This window comes from Neophocaena asiaeorientalis, unplaced genomic scaffold (genome assembly GCF_003031525.2).
Source record: "Neophocaena asiaeorientalis asiaeorientalis breed wild unplaced genomic scaffold, Neophocaena_asiaeorientalis_V1.1 scaffold30, whole genome shotgun sequence".
In the NCBI taxonomy this organism is placed as follows: Eukaryota; Metazoa; Chordata; class Mammalia; order Artiodactyla; family Phocoenidae; genus Neophocaena; species Neophocaena asiaeorientalis.
This window is the reverse complement of record NW_020174923.1, coordinates 8,127,746-8,146,470: the sequence shown is the minus strand read 5'-3', so window position 1 is coordinate 8,146,470 and position 18,725 is coordinate 8,127,746. Positions and strand designations below refer to the sequence as shown.

The window sequence follows — 18,725 nt, the reverse complement described above, 5'->3', positions numbered from 1 at the left end:
CAGTATGAAAATTCAGTAGAAGCAGGGGATCAGAGCAAGAGGTGACCAGGGAAACATAAGCCCCCTAGAGTATTTGGAGATATCTGGGGGTTCTGGAGTGCCCTTCATACAAGGGACGAAGCCAATTCTTTAAGAATGTCAACAGAGGGAATTCCCTGGCGGTCCAGTGGTTAGGACTCTGAGCTTCCACTGCAGGGGGCATGGGTTTGATCTCTGGTCGTGGAATTAAGATCCCGCATGCCACATGGTGTGGCCAAAAAGGAAAAAAAAAAAAAAAAAGTCAACAGAAAGAGGGACCCCAGAAGACCAGAGGGCTTATAGGCTGGGGCTAAGGAGACAGATCTCAGATGGGTCTGTAAGGCCACCTCCATCAGACTGGACGAAGATACCCTCCCAGCACCTGGGGTTCGGGGGCCACTCCCATTGTCTGCAGATGGTACAGGACTCCAGGAGCTCCTGAGACCTCAAGAGACAGCCCCCCACCAACCCCCCACCCCCGTCACTTCCTGAGGAGCCCCAGGACACTAGGCACATTTTCTGCCCTGGACGAGGCAGGGGGTGGCTCCCGGGAGGGAAGCAGGCTACACACAGCCACTCCAGCCGCTCGGCCACGTGGTGTGCCCCCTGGATGCCACCGCCGGCCAGGGCTATCGGCAGAGCGGGCTCCTGACGTACCTGCCCTGAGTCACCTCACCGCTCTCAGCGGCGGCTAAACTGAAACATATTTAATGTGAGGCCCCAGTGACACATCTCAGAAGTCACACAGGTTCCCTCCATATTTCCATACAAATAAGGAAAGCTGGGATGCTGAGAGATACAAATGGTCCTCACATATATCGACAGGGGTGCTTTATCACCCACCGAGGCCCCGTCCCCTCCTCAGACATGCTCTCTGTTTCTCTCTCCTCTCTGCCCTTGTCCCCTTTCTTGTCCCCACCCACCACCCGTTCCCACTGGTTCCTGGAAACTGAAGGAGCCCCCACCGTGCCAGACAGAAGAGACCTCCCAGGCACGTGAGAGGGGGCTGTGAGCTGCTGTTTGCACAGCTGAAGGAGTGTGTACACTTGTCTCTGCACACGGCCAACGCGGAAACCAGCTGAGGCCACGGGAGCTCTGGGCAGCGTGGGAGACAAGGGCAGGCCCTGGCTCACCCATCCACTGCCAGCCTCTGAGAAGAAAAGCCCCATTAGCACCGAGATCCAGGGCCAGAGCCAGAGCAAGGAACTACGTCTCTGATATTCCCCAGGTTCCAAGGCTGGCCAGGGTCCGGGACGCCTGGCAGGGCCAGTCCACGGGGGAACCTCAGGGCGGACACAAGCAGCTGAAGCAAGGACCTGTGGCCTGCAGCCCTCTCCCCGGAGACGGCCTCTGACCTCTACTTCAAGACAGGACAGAGAGCCAGGAACCGCCACACAGGCTCTGCGGGATCTGCGGCGACCCCAGGAGGGAGGCGTCAGACATAAGTTCGAGTCCCCTCTCGTTAGGAGCGAAGCAAGTTCCTCTTAGGACAAGAGCAGGAAAGCAGAGGCAGGAGACAAGGAGGAGGGACTGGGGTGGGGAGGGAGGACTGCAGAGGGAGCATATAAAAAAAAAAATCCTCCCCCAAGGCCCAAGCGGGGCCCAACTGCGGCACGAGGGAATTAGGCTTAGCCCTCCACCCAGTTATGATTCTCTGCTTGGGCTACTGCTCCCCTAAATCTTAAGATGACTGTGCAGAATATAGAATGAGATGTCTGTCACATTTTTATCCCCAAACTAGAGAACTTTAACACAAAATAGGAACTGGCCCACAGGGGAAACCAGAGCCTCCCCAGGGAGACCACAGTCCGTAAGAGGCTGTGGCAGGCGCTCCGCTTTTCAGAGAAAACCCTTCACCCGGCCCCTCCCGCCCCAGCCACGTCCACGTCTTCACAGGCTGGACAGGCAAGGAGAGGAGAGGTTATCTCCCTATTTGTGCTCAGACAGTTTTATTGACCAATGGAGGATTTTTCTTTCTAAATCGTTTTTCTAACCCTTAGTGGGTTTTCTTCTCCTGCTTCTGCCTTGGGGTTTCACAGACCCCCAGAACAAACATTATCCAACATCCAACCCCCCACTGTGACCTCCAGTATCGCTCCCCAGACCCCTTCCCAACCGCCCCCCACTTCCAACCCCATCCTTCCCTGGGCGGCTCCTGGGTAGAAGTGCTGGCACCTCCTAGGTTGTCCGCAGGGCCACCCCAGGTCCAGGGTGGGGTTCTCATTTGGGGGGTCATCTCTTACAGGACCAGGATTCTAAGCCCACAAAGTCAACTTAGGGCTTTTCCAAGTCTCTGCCTTGGGTCTGTCCAAGCAAATCCACTTAATCCAAGGGCATGAAAAAAATTGAGGGGACAATGGGACCTGGGATGTGAACCGAATTGGGGTCAGTTCCCAGGGGTTCTCAGAGGGCTCCCTCCCTGTCTAGTTCCTCCTCATGGCCTTTACTTCCATATTCCAGGCACGAAGCTTCCAGCACAGGGGCCTGGGAGGTGTGAAAAGACTTGAAAACACTTGGTCTGAGAACTAAGGTCACAACACACAGGAGACCCGGCAACTCCACCCCCAGGTGCACCCAACAGAAATGCCCATATGTGTCCACCACAGACGTGTGCCGGAATGTTCACAGCAGCACAATTCACAAGTGCCCCGAATTGGAAATAGCCCAATGTCCGCCCCGGGGTAGAGTGGATAAATATATCGTGATGTATCTACACAATGGATGCTGTGGAGCAGTGAAAACAAACGTCTGCAAACGCACAGCACGAGACGGATGAATCTCACAAATGTACTCTCGAGAGAAAGGGGGGCACACAATGGAACACCTGCCGTATGATTCCATTCTCATAAAGTCAGAGAACCAGGCAACAGTCCTCTGTGCTATTAGAAGTCAGGGTCCTGGAGTCCTTGGGGAAGTAGTGAGTGGAAGGAGGCCTGGGGGCACTTCTGGGGGTGGATCACACTCTGTTTCTTGATCCAGGTTGCTGGTGCATGGATGGGTTCCGTTTCTGGATACTATACTCCGATAGGAAGCTTACCCACGTGTACGTGTGCGCATGTACGCACACACGCGAGCACACACACACACACGCCTCTAGTCTAACTGCATGACCCTGGACAAGTCCTCTGCCCTCTATGGCTCTGCCCACCCCTTAGACACAACATCTAGATTGGAGTTGGACCCTTTCTCCCTCTGCCAGGCAAACTGCACAGTGCAGGGCACGGCAGGACGCCCACAAGCCCCCAGTCCTCTGGGCACTGGGCCCACCCCCTGCCAGGATGGGACCCCCATCCCCCACCCCAGGCAGATGAACAGAAGAACCAGAGCCCAGCCATACACCCCTCCTCCCCCAGTCCCTGACTCCCACCTGCTGGGGCCCTGACCTTGCTGAAGGTCGGCTTGCCCAAGCCCCCTGCAGCAGCCCACCCAGACAGACACGCCCCCTTGCTAGGGACGGCACCCAGGTAGCCTGAGCATCGCTCCCTATACCCCTTCCCCTACTCTCCACCTCCCCAAGCTACCCCTCAAGTGCACCTTCACAGCCCGCCCCCCACATCCTCAGGAGTCTCCCACGTGGAGACCTCAGTATCTCCTTGGTCCTCTTTTCCCTAAACATTCTTTCCGGCAATGCCCCCGTCTCAGACTCACCACATCCAGTAAATGTTTACAGAGCTCACAGTATTTGCCAGAAGCTGCTCCAGACCCTTCATATATGTTATCTTCACACCCCCTCATGACAATCCCGGGGAAGAGGGTATTGTTAGCCCCGTTTACCAGAGGAGAAAACGGAGGCTCCGAGAGACCGAGGGATCTCTGTGGGTCAGAGAGGGGATAGATTCGTTTACATTCAGGCTAGAATGTCTAATAAATGTGAAATTCCTGCTGGGAGCTGTTGCAAATTTAAAGAAGTGCATGTTAAACCAAAGGCATGAATCTAAGGAGACACCAGATGGCAGAGTAAGTGCCCCTCGGAGCACCGACCCTAGATCACAACGCATCCTACGGGAGGGTTTATCCGTTGCTGGGAAGAGGGGAGCCGGATGAGGCCTGGGGGTTTGAGAAGGTGGACTTCAAACGGAGACTTTCCCAGAGGGGCAGGGGAGAGCCCACAAAGCAGCCCCCTGAACAGTTCCAGAAACCCCCTTTGCCCCAGTTTCCCCACTATGTGTCTCCTTCCCACGGTTACTGGGAGAGCCCCCATGACACACTGAGCAGTTCTGAACTGTTCTCCATTCTTCCTTGAGTAGGATGAGGGGGGAGCGGGACCCACCTTCAGGAGGAGGTCTCCCAGGCCACCACCCTATCACACCCCCACGCCACGTGAGCCCATTTTATCCAACCCCTGAAAACGGTCACTGCTTTCCTTCTCTGAAGGTGAGTTAAGTGATGTGGCCAATGGCACACAGCTAGTAAATGATGAACCAGGGTACAAACCAGGTCCATCTGGTCCCCACAGCCCATGCTCTGAACCTCCATTCCACTGCCTTGTAAGCATCACGTGGGCAAGAATGAAGGACCAGAGAGCCTGGAGATAAGACCCGTGAGCCCACAGCAGTCCTGCCCTCTCCCCTGTGCCTGGGCCGAAGGTACAGAATATGTGTATCTCAGAGAGACAGGTGTCATATCCAGAAACCTCAAACCACCCCACTAGAGAAGCAACACAGGCAGCCTCTTCTGATGCCTGGGAGACCCCGGCTCAAAGGCCCCTCCTGGCCTGAGAGGTTAGACCAGCGGAAGCCTGATTACCACAGCCAGGACAAGAGCCAAAGCAGGGTGCAAGGCCCCCACCATTCACACAGCCACCAACGAGGTGGCCAGACGCCCAAGACAGAGCCCCAGAAAGCCTCTTGCAGCGTTAGGCTCAAAGGCTTCCCTCTCCTCTGACCCCCCGACCCCTGCAACCCTTTCGGACTCCCCTTTCCCCACCAACATACCTTCTGTGCGGACAGTGAAGGGGGAGTCCCCCGGGCGCCGGGCTGAGAACTGGCCTCCCAGAGACGTCATCAGGAAGCAGAGTGAGAAGAAGCCAATGCCCAGGACAAAAAGCCTGCGGAGACAATAGGGCAGGTCAGGGTTAGGTCAGCACACGCACCCCTATCCTGTAAGGGCTCCCTACGAATGAATGAGTGAGGAAGGGATGGAGGGATAAAAGACCAGGGGGTTGAGCTCCCAGGCCAGTAGGTCTCCCATCACACAGGATAAAGAGAGCTGGACTACAAGGAAGTGGCCACATGCAAAACCATGCAGGACAGTGAGGCATCCTTAAGGTATAAGGTTGGGCAGGTTCTAGTCTCCAGACGGAAGGTGGCTCATTGACAGCAGAGGTCCTCAACGTGTGGTCCCCAGACCAGCTGCATCAGCATCACCTTGGACATGTCAGAAATGCTCATTCTTGGGCCCTAGTCCCAGGCTTACAGAATCACACACTCTGGGGGTGGGATAAGCAATGCATTCTAATAAGCTCTCCAGGTAACCCTGATACACGCTCAAGTTCATGAACAACTGGTTTAGATGGAAACAGCAGGACCTGATGCCAGCCAGAGGGCAAGTAATTGGTCCAGACAAAACCCACCTGGAGCCCATCAATCACCTGGGCCCTGATCAGCACTTGTGTACACACAGGCCTTGCTGCAGCAACCAGCTTGAACACATCCTTGTCATGTTCAGGGCAGGGGGTGGGGAAGGGCTCCCATCACTACCAGATGGTAAGATCTAGAAGGGCAGGGTCCTGTGGCTGCCTTCTGTGTGCAGACTCCCCCTATCCACATCTTCACCAGGCAGGCACACGGTAGATTACACCACGGCTCAGAGTAAGCCAGCACCTGTGCACGGGGTGTCATACAAGTGTGTGCCGTCACAGTGGTCAGGGGAGTTGGCCAAAACACGACTGTCTATACTTCAACACATAGTTTTTGATTACGTCCCAAGTGCCAAGAACTAAGGTATCCCCAGGGGGACAGCAGGGAACCCGCCCTCAAGTCTGGCCCCAGGCTCCTGCTGCTTCCATACTAGATTCTGGGCCAGCACAGCCTTAGGGAAGCAGAGGTGGAGGCTGTTCTGGGACTTTGAATCTACCCGAGGCAGAGCTGAAAGGGGAGCCCCCCCCAGGTCAGGGTGAGGAACCCCACCTCTGGTGGAGCCAGGCTCACCATGGGGGGCCCCTCAAATCATCCCGGAGACCTCCAGCCTTCCCACCTCCACCTCCATCCTCAAACCCCACATTTGTTTGTATCTCTATGCAAGACTTGTTTACGCATTTTAATCTTCATTATTTGAAACTGGCAGTGCAGTATTTAATTAAAATTTGATTCATTAAAGAAAACACATAATTGTAGCAGAAAATAAAAGCACAACAAAATTCCCAACCCATACTTAAAGGAAGCTGTTAGAGATTAAGTCAGAGCGGGGGGGCAGAACCCAAAAGCAGATATGGCACTGGGAGCTTCCCCCAGCAGATGGCACAAGGAACACTGCTCCCTCACCTCCCAGGGACCCCTCACTGAATTCTACCAAGCCTGGGGGTGGAACTCTAGCCCTGGGATCCCCAAGATGAAGTCAGGCTGGTCTCAGGCTACAACAGCCAGAAGGACCATGTAGGGGGAGGGTGGTCACACATCCAGGAAGATCCTGGGGGAAATCAGCGGTTTGTCCCCCCAGCCTGAGGACTAGGATGGGTTTCTCCAAGTTTCTCGCCCCCCACTCCCTCTCCCCTTCCCCAGCTATGGGGTACTTGTATTTAGAGCTGGGGACCTGAGCTGGCAGCGTCCAAAAACCTGCTGTGAGAAAGGTATCTAGGCCTTTAGCCCAGAACCTGAAGCCCCAAAACACCTCATCTACATCTCTCTCTGCCAGACCCAATCCTGGGGCTATTTACAGTAGATTCAAGTTAAAACGGTTTTGTCCACCCATGTATCCATTCAAGCAACATTCCAGAAGCAATTATAGAATAAGGACCCTGCCGGAGGCTCTGTGAAAACCACTGGGAATAGGGCTCCCAGCTGCCCTTGAGGATTAACAAGTAGGGCTGATACGGTTGGAGGTAGTAAACCCCCCACACACACACCCCGCATCTGAAGGGGACTTGAAGACTTCACTGGTGGCTGTGGGTCTCTGGGAAGCCTAGGGATACCCTGAGAGGAAGTTACATAACCTGGGGGTGGGGAGGGAACCTATGCAACCCCACCTCTGCATCCTGCTTTCAGAAAAGAGCCTGAAAGAGCCACAGGGGCAGGACCCAAAGGGAAGGAGCGCTAGGGAGCTGGCGCTGTCCGTGGTGCTGGCGCCAGCCGCTGCCTCCAATTGTGCCGGGAAATGTCCAGCCAAGCTGGGGTCAGAGGCTGGGCTTCCCACGGCCTGGAGGGAGGGGCCAACACTGGGTGGGACAGACAGGGCTGAGGACGGTCTGGGTTGGCTAGGGATTTGAGGATTCCCCCGGAGGAACAAGGCCCTTTCCAGAGATGCTAGCTTCCCACCTGCTTCCCATGGGAACTTTAGGGCGTGGGGGCTCCTGACACCCCCAATCACCTGCCCAAGGCTCTATTCTGGGGACCCCCAGCTCTGCGGTCGTCCCGAATCCTCTGGACATTGGTGGTCCAGCTTGACCCCTGCCGTCCTAAAGGTTGTCTCCTCAACTCTGCACCCTACGCCGGAGGATCCAATAGCTGGAGGCAATGGCAGGGCGGGAGCCACGTGAGCCACGGTCTTTCCATTAGAAGGAAAACCAGCGGGGGGCATGGGAGGGGCCGGGTCTCCGCCTCAAGTCTGGAGGGAAGGGCCTCAGACCTGGCCCCTCCCGACCCCCAAACTTCGGGCATCTCTGCCCGTACAGCTCCTGCCTTCGCGGGCTCCCTCCCGCGCCCGGACCCCACCTGTGGCCGCATCCCGAGTGCGGCCCACCCCCGCCCCGGGCCCCGCCGCCCCCTCGGCGCCCTCCGCCGCTCAGCCCCTGGGCGAGGTGGCATCCTGACTCCGCTGGGCACCCATCGCTTAGCGCCCCTCCCCAGCCCCGGCTGCAGGCCCGGCTCCGATGGCGCTTGGGAGGAGCGGGAGCTGCCCCGGAACCGCCGGGCTCTGGGGGCCCCTGGGGTGGGACTAGCAGAACCCAGGCAGACCCCGACGGCCGTAGCCCTGCCTGGCCTTGACCGCCGAGGTTGGGGTGGGGGGGGTCGGTCTCCGCTTCCATCCCGCCTCCACGCTCTCGTCGCCCTTCCGCCCCACAGCGCCGCCCCTGCCCCAGCCTCTCCAAGGCCCGCGATCGGGGATCGAATTCCCATCAGAGGGGGTCCTTGCCGCAATCTCAGGGACCCTCCCGTTGGACAGAGGCCCGCAACCCGCGGAGAGGAGTGCGCGCAGAAGGCGGCGTCAGAGGGGGTGGGACAGGCAGAGGGGGTGAGCAGCGGGCCGACTCAGGGCTCCACTGGCCCGCCAGGTGGGGGTACCGCCCCGCCCAGAGCGCTAACTTTGCCGCGGGGGTTGGGCCGTCCGCGACGTGGGGAAGGACCGGAGGGGCAGGGAAGGGGCACCCTGGCTGGGGCGACTTCCAGGGTCCAGGACCACAACATCGGTGACTTCTGCCCCCATTCCCACCTTCACACCCCGAGTCCTCTCCAACCTAGACCAAACTCGGTACCCGTCCCAGAGTTACACACCCTCCCCACCCGAACCGGAACCCCAGCTCCATCCCTTTCCCAGCCCCACTAGCCACCACCGAGGGCCGAAGCACAAACCGCCCCCTCTGCTAACGGGACAGGCAGCCTTGGGACAGACACTCTCGCAGGGGCTGACCTCGCCCACCCCAACCCACGCCCCCTTGGAGAAAAAGACCTCCCCACGCCAACCGGGAAACAACTTTACCGAAAGGGTCTCAGGGTGACCAGGCATCTTCTGACCATTATCTTCCCATCAGGGTTGACTGTGATCATTGTTCAAACTTGTCTGCGCGAGGAGCCGCGGGCGAGGCCGGACGCACCGTCCCTAGGTCGGCGCTGGGAGTCGATCCCCGCTTCCGCCCGGTGCCAGGGCCCTCCCTCCGGTCGCCGCCGCTGCCTCTGCCGCCACAGTGGGCTTCTGCAATGGCCCCTTCACACCCACAGTGATTTCGCTTTGCAGCCTTCGCCCATCCTCTGGCCCTCTCTGAACAGAAACTGCAGCAGCTCCCCTTTGCTTTCTGATTTCAAACTCGGCCTGTGACACTGAGGCTCTTCCACTGATCCCAGAAGCAATGGCGCGCCCTGGGGGTCTGGGTTCTAGTTTCAGACCCTCCATTGACCAGTGGCTGATGCCTGAGAGTCAGGGGGACTCCCGGGCCTCGGTCTCTCTGCTATGAAATGAGAGTGACCGACGTTCACTAATGCACCTTCCAACTCTGTAAAGCATGCACAGCCCCCCTTCACCCCCACCCCACCCTCCCTCCACTTCTTGACTTTGGAGAGGCGTTTGCCACCGCAGAGAGGGGTCAGCAGCCCCTGTGAGCACCCGAGGCACGGCAGCTCCCAGAGCCAGGCCTGGGTCTGAAGATGCTGCTCAGTCAGGAAGGGCACTTGCCAGACCAGCTTGGCCAGGCACAGATGGAAGACCCAGGCTGGGAAGAGCCCAAGGCCTCAGGCCACATGTAAAATGACATGGATGACCCTGAGGGTCTTTCTACAAGACAAAACCTTTATTCTGGTCCATCCAGTCCCTGCCTGGTCCAACTAGGCCCCTGGCCCTCAGCCCCTTTGCTGCCCGCCTAGCCCACCTCCCAGCCCCTTCTGAGCCATTTCTCACCAGCTGTGACTCTTGTTCAGTTTTTCCTGCTCGTTCCTCATCAAAATTCACCTGTCCCACGTTCCATTACCTCATCACCTTGCTCTCCGCTGATATGAAAACCAATGATGAATGGGTGTTGGCAGATTAATATGTTAACTCCTGCTAGGTAGCCAATTTACATTGAACAAGGACATGCTGGCCAGGCCAAATGGTGATGGGAAATTTGGGCATCACAGCAGGCTGGCCAAGGAGGTCTCTGAGGGCGGGGTGGGGGGGTCCTCTCCTGGGGTCCCACTTGTCCCTGGGCACCTACATCTGCTACACACTCAGGCAATAACTGAAGCCTTGGATGTCAGGGCGAAAGCGACATCTACACTTGGGCATGAAATGCCCCTTCCCATTGTGTGCACCTCTCCCGTAAGTTCAGGGGGTCACATTTGCTCCTGGTTGGCATTTAGGCCAAAAGGGAGGGGAGAAGACTGGGGTCTCCCCCAAGGCACAGTCATGTCTGGTGTGGCTCATCTGGGGAGGTGTCCTCCTCTCTGCCAGAAGCCAGATTTCAGAAGGTGGGAGAGGGTACCCCATTGAAGGCTCGAGCCAGGCAGGGAGGCTTGGGGCAGACAGCGAAAAACACTGAACCAGACCACCCTGCTACCTCTTCCTTTCAGAGTCCATTTCCCCTTTGTCGGCCTCTTGTCTGTGGCGAAATTCAGTGTATGTGGCCCTGCTTGCTCTCCGCTGTGCTGCAGACATTAGGGGAAAACTTGTGAATTGCCAGTCGTGAATTGCCGGGCACCTTGGAGCCCTCCCAGCAGGTGGTTATGACTTTTCTTGTTATTGTCTACCTGTAGCAGCTGCTGCTGGCGCCTCGTCCTACTCCCCGGGCATTCAGCTCTACATGCCAGAAGACAGACCACGGAGGATACATGCAGCGCTGCCTGAGGCTTTCTTCCTGGCTGTGAGAATATGCTCGAACATGCAGGGGCAAGATAGAAGTATCAGGGAATTCATGCCCTGGAAGCAGCCCTCAAGGGCTCCCTCTCCCTCAGGTGGGCTACTCGGTTCCCAGAGTTCCCTGAGCTCCCTCTGCCCACAGTGGTAACCGGCTCGGTCATGTACCCCATGTTGGCTTCCTTCCTTCCCTGCCTCATCCCCCACTCCTCCATCCATGTTCCTGAGGCCACCTCCCAAATAAACTACTGGCATTTGAACGCTTGTCTCAGAATCTATTTCTGGGGAACCCAAACTAAGACCCTGGCTTATAGGCCAGTGGTTCTCAGCCCTGACTCACAGCAGAATCACCTGCAGAATGCAGTCCTTATTTTGATTCGGTACCTAAGATGGGCCCTGGGCATTTTTTTTTTGGCCATGTTGTGCAGCTTATAGAATCTTAGTTCCCCGACCAGGGATTGAACCCGGGCCCTCGGCAGTGAAAGCACAGAGTCCTAACCACTGGACCGCCAGGGAATTCCCGGCACATTTGGGGGTTTTGGGGGGGGTTGGTTTTGTTTTTTAACATCTTTATTGGAGTATAATTGCTTTACAATGTCACATTTGTTTTTTAATGCCACAGGTTATGCCCACATAGCTGGCCAGGGTGGAGAACCACTGGAGAAACACCCATGTTCTAGATACATACCCACAGCCTTCAGATAAGCAGCAGAGTGACCCTAAACAAATGAGAGGAGAATAGGGGGCACTTCTGCTGGGGGGCACATCCAAGGACCCAGGATGCCGGGTCACACCAGATTCCAAAACCCTCCCCTTTCTACTGTTTTACTCTTTTGAGGCTATAAACAGAACCACAAGCTAGCCCAACGTGGGGGGTCAGGTGCAGACCCTGCATCAGCCCGGGTGCTCTAACTGTGGCACTTCCTGGCTCTCTCCCACTGCCCTCTGCATGACCCGATGGTCTGGCTAGAGGGGTCAGGAGGAGCTCAGCACCAGCAAGAGGCCCTGGCCAGGCAGGGGAGGGTCTCTCTCCGAAAGGGGAGCAGGACTCCAAGGAAGGAATTTGGGGAAAGTGGGTGATGTACTACTGCTCGGGGGTGTCGTACTCAAAATACCTAGATGGTGGGCCATGCAAAGAAGGGAGGGGTGGGCTTCCCTGGTGGCGCAGTGGTTGAGAGTCCACCTGCCGATGCAGGGGATGCGGGTTTGTGCCCCGGTCCGGGAAGATCCGCGGCTGGGCCCGTGATCCATGGCCGCTGAGCCTGCGCGTCCGGAGCCTGGTATGCTGTAACAAGCGACCACAGACTGGGGGGCTTCAAACCATAGAAATGTATTATTGGGACTTCCCTGGTGGTCCAGTGGTTAGGACTTGGTGCTTCCACTGCAGGGGGCCTGGAATCGATCACTGGTTGGGGAGCTAAGATCTGGTATGCTGTGCAGTATGGCAAAAAAAGAAAAAGAAATTTATTCTCTCACAGTTCTGGAAGCCAGAAGTCCTAAATCAAGGTGCTGGTAGAGTCAGTTCCTTCTAGAAGCCCTGAGGGAGACTGTCACGTGCTCCTCTGCTGGCTTCAGGTGGGGCCCAGCACTCCTTGGCATCCTCGGCCTATAACTGCATCTCTCCAGTGTCTGCCCCTGTCTCCGTGTGACCTTCTCTGTGTGTGTCTCTCTGTGTCCTCTCCTCTTCTTATAAGGACCCCAGTCATTGGATTCGGGTTCACACTAATCCCGAATGACCTCATCTTAACTAATTACATCCGCAAAGACTTTGTTTCCAAATAAGGTTATGTTCTCAGGTTCCAGATGGACATGAATTGGTGGGAGGGGGGGGCGGGGCGGGCACTGTTCAACCTACTTTAGGGCCCTGGTAGAAAGAGGCTGGAGTGATCAGAGAACGTCAAAGACTGGGGGTCCCTGAGGGGACGTGCCGCCATTGCTTTGTGTGACTCCGGGCCCAGTTATTTCAAGGGAGTCAGAAACCTGGGCTTCTCACGTGTGGCCACACAATTTTAAAATGCAGACTCAATATTTTTAGAACATTGTGCAAGACCGATAAAATTCATTGGAGGTCTGCCATCTGGGTCCTCCTGCAGATGTCACCCAAGGGCAGAGCAGGGAGCCCACCAGCCCTGCCTGTCCAGCAAGTCCAGCTTCCCTGAGGTCAGGTCCCCCTCCCCGCAGCAAAGACACAGTGCTGCCCCCCAGGAAGGTCAAGACTCCTAGTGGTTCTAGGGGCTCCCTGGGGACCTCCCTGCCCCCTTGAGGGCCCCCCTGGAGTCTCCTGGGACATCACAGCTTTGACTACACACCCACCTGCCCAAGGCGTCAAGGTTGCTTCTGGAGCTCACAGCGGCCTGGGGTGGGAAGAGGAGAGAAAGAAACACGTGGTTTACGGTGTTTGAAATCCCCATTTAATGTGCTCCGACTGCCGCAGCAGACGGCACCTTAAGAGGCAATAGGCCATTGTCCTTTGCTGGAGAGCGGAGCATTAATAATGTCATAACAGCGTTTACTGACACTGTACACAAATCATCAGCCACCTCTCTGGGCGGCAACAAGCAGCCGCACGCAGCCTAGAGCCGGGCATGGCAGCCGAGAAGCGGGGAGAGCTATTGCTCCAATTCATCTTCCATGCTTTCTGTTTCACATTTAGGCTAATCTTCCGATTGAAAAGCAGCGTCTGGGGTTTATTTTTATTTATGACAGAAGGCCATTCTGCCGCACAGCTTGTGAGAGCAGGGAACACAGCCATTGTACTTCCCTTTTCTACAGGGAAGTTAGCGGCTATGTCTGTGTCTGTGTCTATGCGTGTGTGTGGACGGGCAGGGAAGCCCAGGACAGACTAGACAGGGGACCCTCCCAAGTGGACCCCATCCCAGCGCTGGAGACAAGGGCAAGCTCTTCATTTAAAATGTTATTGAGCACCTACCAGGTGCCCAGAAATGACTCAGGGATTCTAAATATGTCACCACAGCTATATTTCTATTTTATTTAAATTTTCTTTAGCAGGGCAACTTGAAAAACATGACCCCCAGGACTCCCCTGGTGGTCCAGTGATTAAGACTCCATGCTCCCAAGGCAGGGGGCACGGGTTCGATCCCTGGTTGGGGAACTAAGATCCTGCATGCCACGTGGCACGGCCAAAAAGTTATAATAACCAAAATTTTTGTAAAAAGACCCCCTTTCTTTCTGGACAGTTTCCCCAGTTGCATCACAGGTCACTGCAGGAGTACGGGAGCAGCCATCTGGGGTGAGCAGAATCGTGGTCTCCCAAAGATGACCATGCCCCAATCCCCATAATCTGTGAATATGTTATGTAACGTTGCAAAAGGAGAGTAAGGCGGCGAGTGGAATTAAGGTTGTAAATCTGCTGACCTTAAAATAGGGAGGTCATCCTGGATTATCTGGGTTGGCCTAATGTAATCACAAAAGTCCTTAAATATGGAAGAGGGAAGTAGCGTGAAAAAGACTCCACCGGCCACCTCTGACTTTGAAGATGGAGAAAGAGGCCACAAGCCAAGGAATGCAGGTGGGCTCCGGAAGCTGATTCTCCCCAGAGCCTCCAGGAAGAAAACAGCCCTGCTGTCACCTTGACTTTAGCCCCATGAGATGCATTTTGGACTCCTGATCTCCAGAACAGCAAAATGATTGATACATTTGTGTGGTTTTAAGTCACTACATGCGTGGTTATTTTTTACAGCAGCAATAGAAAACTGACATACCGTCTTTTAGAGCCACCACTGCCAGGCACTGCAAAGGTTGATGCTCCCCGCACACAAGCTCATATCTCCACTTCACAGATGAGGAAACAGAGGTTCAGAGAGGTGAAGTATCTTGCTCAAGGGGTCACTGCAGATCCAGCCTCCAATCTCAAGTCCAGCAGACCTCAGAACCTATGTCACTCATTGTGTTCAAAACTCTGGTCCAGGGGTCCTGGGGGGCAGGCATGAGCAGGTGTCCTCCAAAGAGTTCAGCCCCCAGGAAGAAAGCTCCCTCCCTCCAGGAGCTGCTGGTGGACATGGGAAGCCACCCAGCTGCCTCAGTTTCCCCCTTCTTCTCCCCGAATACCCCTGGATCATCTCAAAAGAGCAACTGCCCAAAGGCTCCCCTCTCTGGTTTCCATTCAGGCAAGGGTGATGCAGGATTTCAAGTTTCACTGGGCTGTGTCTCAGACCACCTTGGAATCTGTCCCTTTTTAGCAAGATCTCCTGGCATCCAACCCCATGTGGGACCGTCCCCTACTGAAAGGCAAGGACCTCCCAACACCCGGCAGGTATGGAAAGCGGTCCCTTCCCCCTTCATCAGTCCCACTCTGCCTCTGCTTCCCACGCCCCAGCTTGTTGTGGGAGAGCTGTGATCTCTTCTAGGTCCCTTGAGAGGTTTGAGGAGGAGGCAGATGAGGGAGGGTGAAGTTGCACTCCCCCAGTTAGGAGAAGGATTTTTATCTCTTGTTTACCGATGTGCCCCAAATGTCCTGGACGGTGTCTGACACAAGCTACATCCAGTAGAGAAGTTTGGGCAGGGAAAAGTCGAAGGGCTGGTTCTAAGGACCCCAGTTTCTAAGCCCAGCCTGACCTGTCGTCAGCCGGGGCCATTTCTCACTTTCCCTTCTGCACCCCACTTCTACTTCGCAAGCCCCCTCCCCTCATGAAGTATTCACTCCCACGCCATCCAAAGAGTTCCTGCCCCAAACCTTCCCTACTTTCCACTGTCACCAAATCTGGTTCCTTTGTGCAAATCCCCATTCACGCTGAGTATCACCCCCAAGGTCAGCCTCCCTGTGCTATTCCTGGCTTTTTGGGGTGTATATACATATAGCTCCCAGGGCATGGCCTGGCCCCTGCCCTGCATGCTCACCTATGCACCTGAAGGGAAGCAGTGCCTGCAGGATGGGGGGTGGTGGTCTTCTCAGCCCCAGATCGAAGCTGCCTCATTCTGGGAATTCCCTGGTGGTCCAGTGGTTAGGACTCAGCTCTTTCCCTTCCGTGGCCCAGGTTCAATCTCTGGTTGGGGAACTAAGATCCTACAAGCCACTGCCTCACTCACTGCAGGAGTCTGGAGTTAGAGGGGCCTGTGCTCCAATCCAGCCACCCCATCCCTGCCTTAATCGGGCAAATTACTCTCAGAGCCTCAGTTTCCTCATCTCTAAAGTAAGGATTGCACCTACTGTATAGCACAGGGAAATATACTGAATATCTTGTAATAACCTATAACAGAAAGAATCTGAAAAAGAATATATATATATATATTATCCTACTGAAAACCCGAATGAACTTTTGGCCAACCCAATATGTGTGTATGTATAACTGAATCTTTGCTATAACCTTGAAATTAACACAACACTGTAAGTTATCTATACTTCAATTTTTTAAATGGTTAAATAAATAAATAAAGAGTGAGGATTGCACCTAAGGACTTCTCACGGGGCCTGATACATAGTAAGTGCTGATTTTTATCTGTCTTATTTTCCTACTAAATTATAAGCTCCTCAAGGACTAGATCCAGGCACAGAGAAAGATAAAATCATTGTTATTATCAGCTTCCATTTCTTGAGCACCCACCTTGCACCAGGTACGTGTCTCATCAATTTACACTAAGCCCGGAAGGTCGCAGCTACTATTTCACGAACAAACACTGAGACTCAAAGGATGGAGTAATTTCATTCCTAGGTCAGTTCCCAAGAGAAACGAGAGCAGACAGCCACACACAAGCCAGTACACAAACGTCCATAGCAGCGTGATTCAGAACAGCCAAGGAGTGTAAAAAACCCAGGCTGCTCATTGATGGACGAATGCATAAACTGTGGTGTGTCCGTATGACGGAATGCTATCTATTCAGCCTTAAGAAGGAATGATCCTCGAAAATTAAAATAGAATCACCATATGATCCAGCAATTCCACCTCTGGGTATATACCCCAAAGAATTGAAAGCAGGGTCTCAAGAGCAGTGTTACATAACTGCCAAAAGGTGGAAGCATCCCACGTGTCCACTAACAGAAGAAGAAAAAAATAAAATGTGGTCCATCCATACAATGGAACGTTATTCAGCCTTGAAAAGGAAGGAAGTTCTGACACACTACAACGTGGATGGACCTTGAGAACATTATGCTAAGTAAAACAAGCCAGTCACGTATTGTATTCTCCCATTTATCAGAAAAGTACAGAACAGGCAAATCTATAGAGACGGAAAGTAGATTACTGATTACTGTGGGCTTGGGGGAGGGGAATGGGAGTGGCTGCTTATGGGTAGGGGGTTTCTTTCTGGGGTGATGAAAATATATAAGACTGGATAGTGGTGATATTTGCACAGTCTTATGAATATACTAAACCACTGAATTGTACACTCAAAAGGGGTGAATTTTATGTGAACTATATCTCGATTTTTAATAAATGAAATAACTTGCCCACAAGTACACAGTTAGTAAGGGGGAGAACCGAGATTTGAACCCAGATTCTGTCTCCAAGCCCGAGCTCCCTGGTTGCTCTGTGCTCTTGTATATCTGCAGACACAGCAGAGAGGGCGCTGTGGACCAGACACCAAATAAATGCTGCTCGGACTGGCAAATGCTTAAGAAGTGAAGGACCGGGCGGGACCGGGCCCCTGGGTTCCCAGCGTGAAGACAGCCCTTGTTCCCGGCCTGTGACCCACCAAGCCACCCCCCCCCGAGGGTCTCCAGCGTGTTATTGCAAGTACTTAAAACTTTCCTCCTAGAATATGGGTCACAAGCCCTGTCTGCCCGCCATCTTCTCTTCTCCAACTGATGAGAAAGAATCTTAATTAAGTGCCCCTTGGCTGCTGGTTTAATTCCATAAATATAAAATTGAAGCAAGCTAATAAAGCCATCAGTCATCCCTAAGCCCAGCAGTTCTCTGAGGGCTTTTTTTTTAAATAAATCCATTTTTAAGATGATAATGAATTAAGTCTTCTTTGGAATATCCGAGAAAGCTGTAGCCCAGTGAGGTGACACTGGGGAAAAAGGGACTCGTCACCCCTGCATGAAATCTCTCACAGGACCCCAGAGGGCACACACTTCCTCCCACCCCCTGTGAGGCCAGGCCTCCACCTCTCCACGAGGCCCCATTCCCTCAGCCTGTTCCTTCTTGCTTCTGCCCAGGGCGGCTGGGGGGCCGGGGTGGGGTGTAGAGGGTGAGGGTGGAGGGGTATGGGGAGATGGGGGGGCTAGAAGTGCGCCCCCTCCTGGTCCCACTCTCTCACTTCATGGAAGTCAGAGGTATTTTGTGTGACTTTCCAGGAACACGCTGAGATGTCTCAGACGTCTCAGAGTATCCTGCCCTGCTCCTGAGCTGTACTCAGTCCCACCTGTCGGCACCTGTCCCACAGGTGTGGCCCGCCCAATCTTAGACTTGCCTTCAGGTGGAAAGGGAGGAGCTCAACGAACTCAGATGGTGAAATTTTTCAGTTTTGTCCTAGACAGATTTCTCCTGACTCCGCCTTCATCTTTCTCCCTTGGTGATCCTACTGTGTGTCCTTTCGCTGTAATATACCTTAGTCGTAGGTACAACTCTATGCTGAGACCTGTGAGTCCCAGTGAATCACCAAATGTGGCGGCAGCCTCAGGAACCCCAGACACAGAGGAACCAAAGAGAAAGACGGGGACTAAGTGGAAATCCAATAAAAACTGTCTCCATCCAAAACAGGAATCAGTTTGTGCTATATTGATGGGTTACCTTGGCTACAAATCATCTGAAAACTTAGAACTCCTTCAGCATAACAGTCATGGAAGACGGGAAGGGGCTGGCCTGGGTGAGGGTGGGCTGGCCTGGGTGAGGGTTGCAGTGCTGAATGGGATCCCGGAGAGGCGTTGCAGGGAGTCAAATCCTCAGAGAACTGCCCAACATCCCAGGAGACAGGCAAGGCCTACAGTCTGCTGGTGACGGGCCACCCAGAATGGTTAGGATAGGCGGGGCCCCAGGGCAGAAATCCCGCTCCTTGCCTGTAGTAAACTGGGCAGCTCCAGGCCCTGGGGCCCTGACCACATCCACCCTCTC

At 54.6% G+C, this 18,725-nt stretch overlaps 1 protein-coding gene across 2 annotated transcripts in view; it reads right to left on the bottom strand.

Annotated features, from left to right (window-relative positions):
• The window catches only part of MGAT5B (alpha-1,6-mannosylglycoprotein 6-beta-N-acetylglucosaminyltransferase B), a 66,271-nt gene extending 57,332 nt beyond the window's left edge, over positions 1 to 8,939 (bottom strand). For both annotated transcript variants that reach the window (XM_024761038.1, XM_024761037.1), the window contains exons 1-2: positions 8,872 to 8,939; positions 4,953 to 5,065 (exon numbers count right to left, since the gene is read on the bottom strand). In XM_024761038.1, the coding sequence (XP_024616806.1) occupies positions 4,953 to 5,065; positions 8,872 to 8,939 (181 nt within the window). The remainder of the gene's footprint in view (positions 1 to 4,952; positions 5,066 to 8,871) is intronic.
• Between the last annotated feature and the right edge of the window lie 9,786 nt (positions 8,940 to 18,725).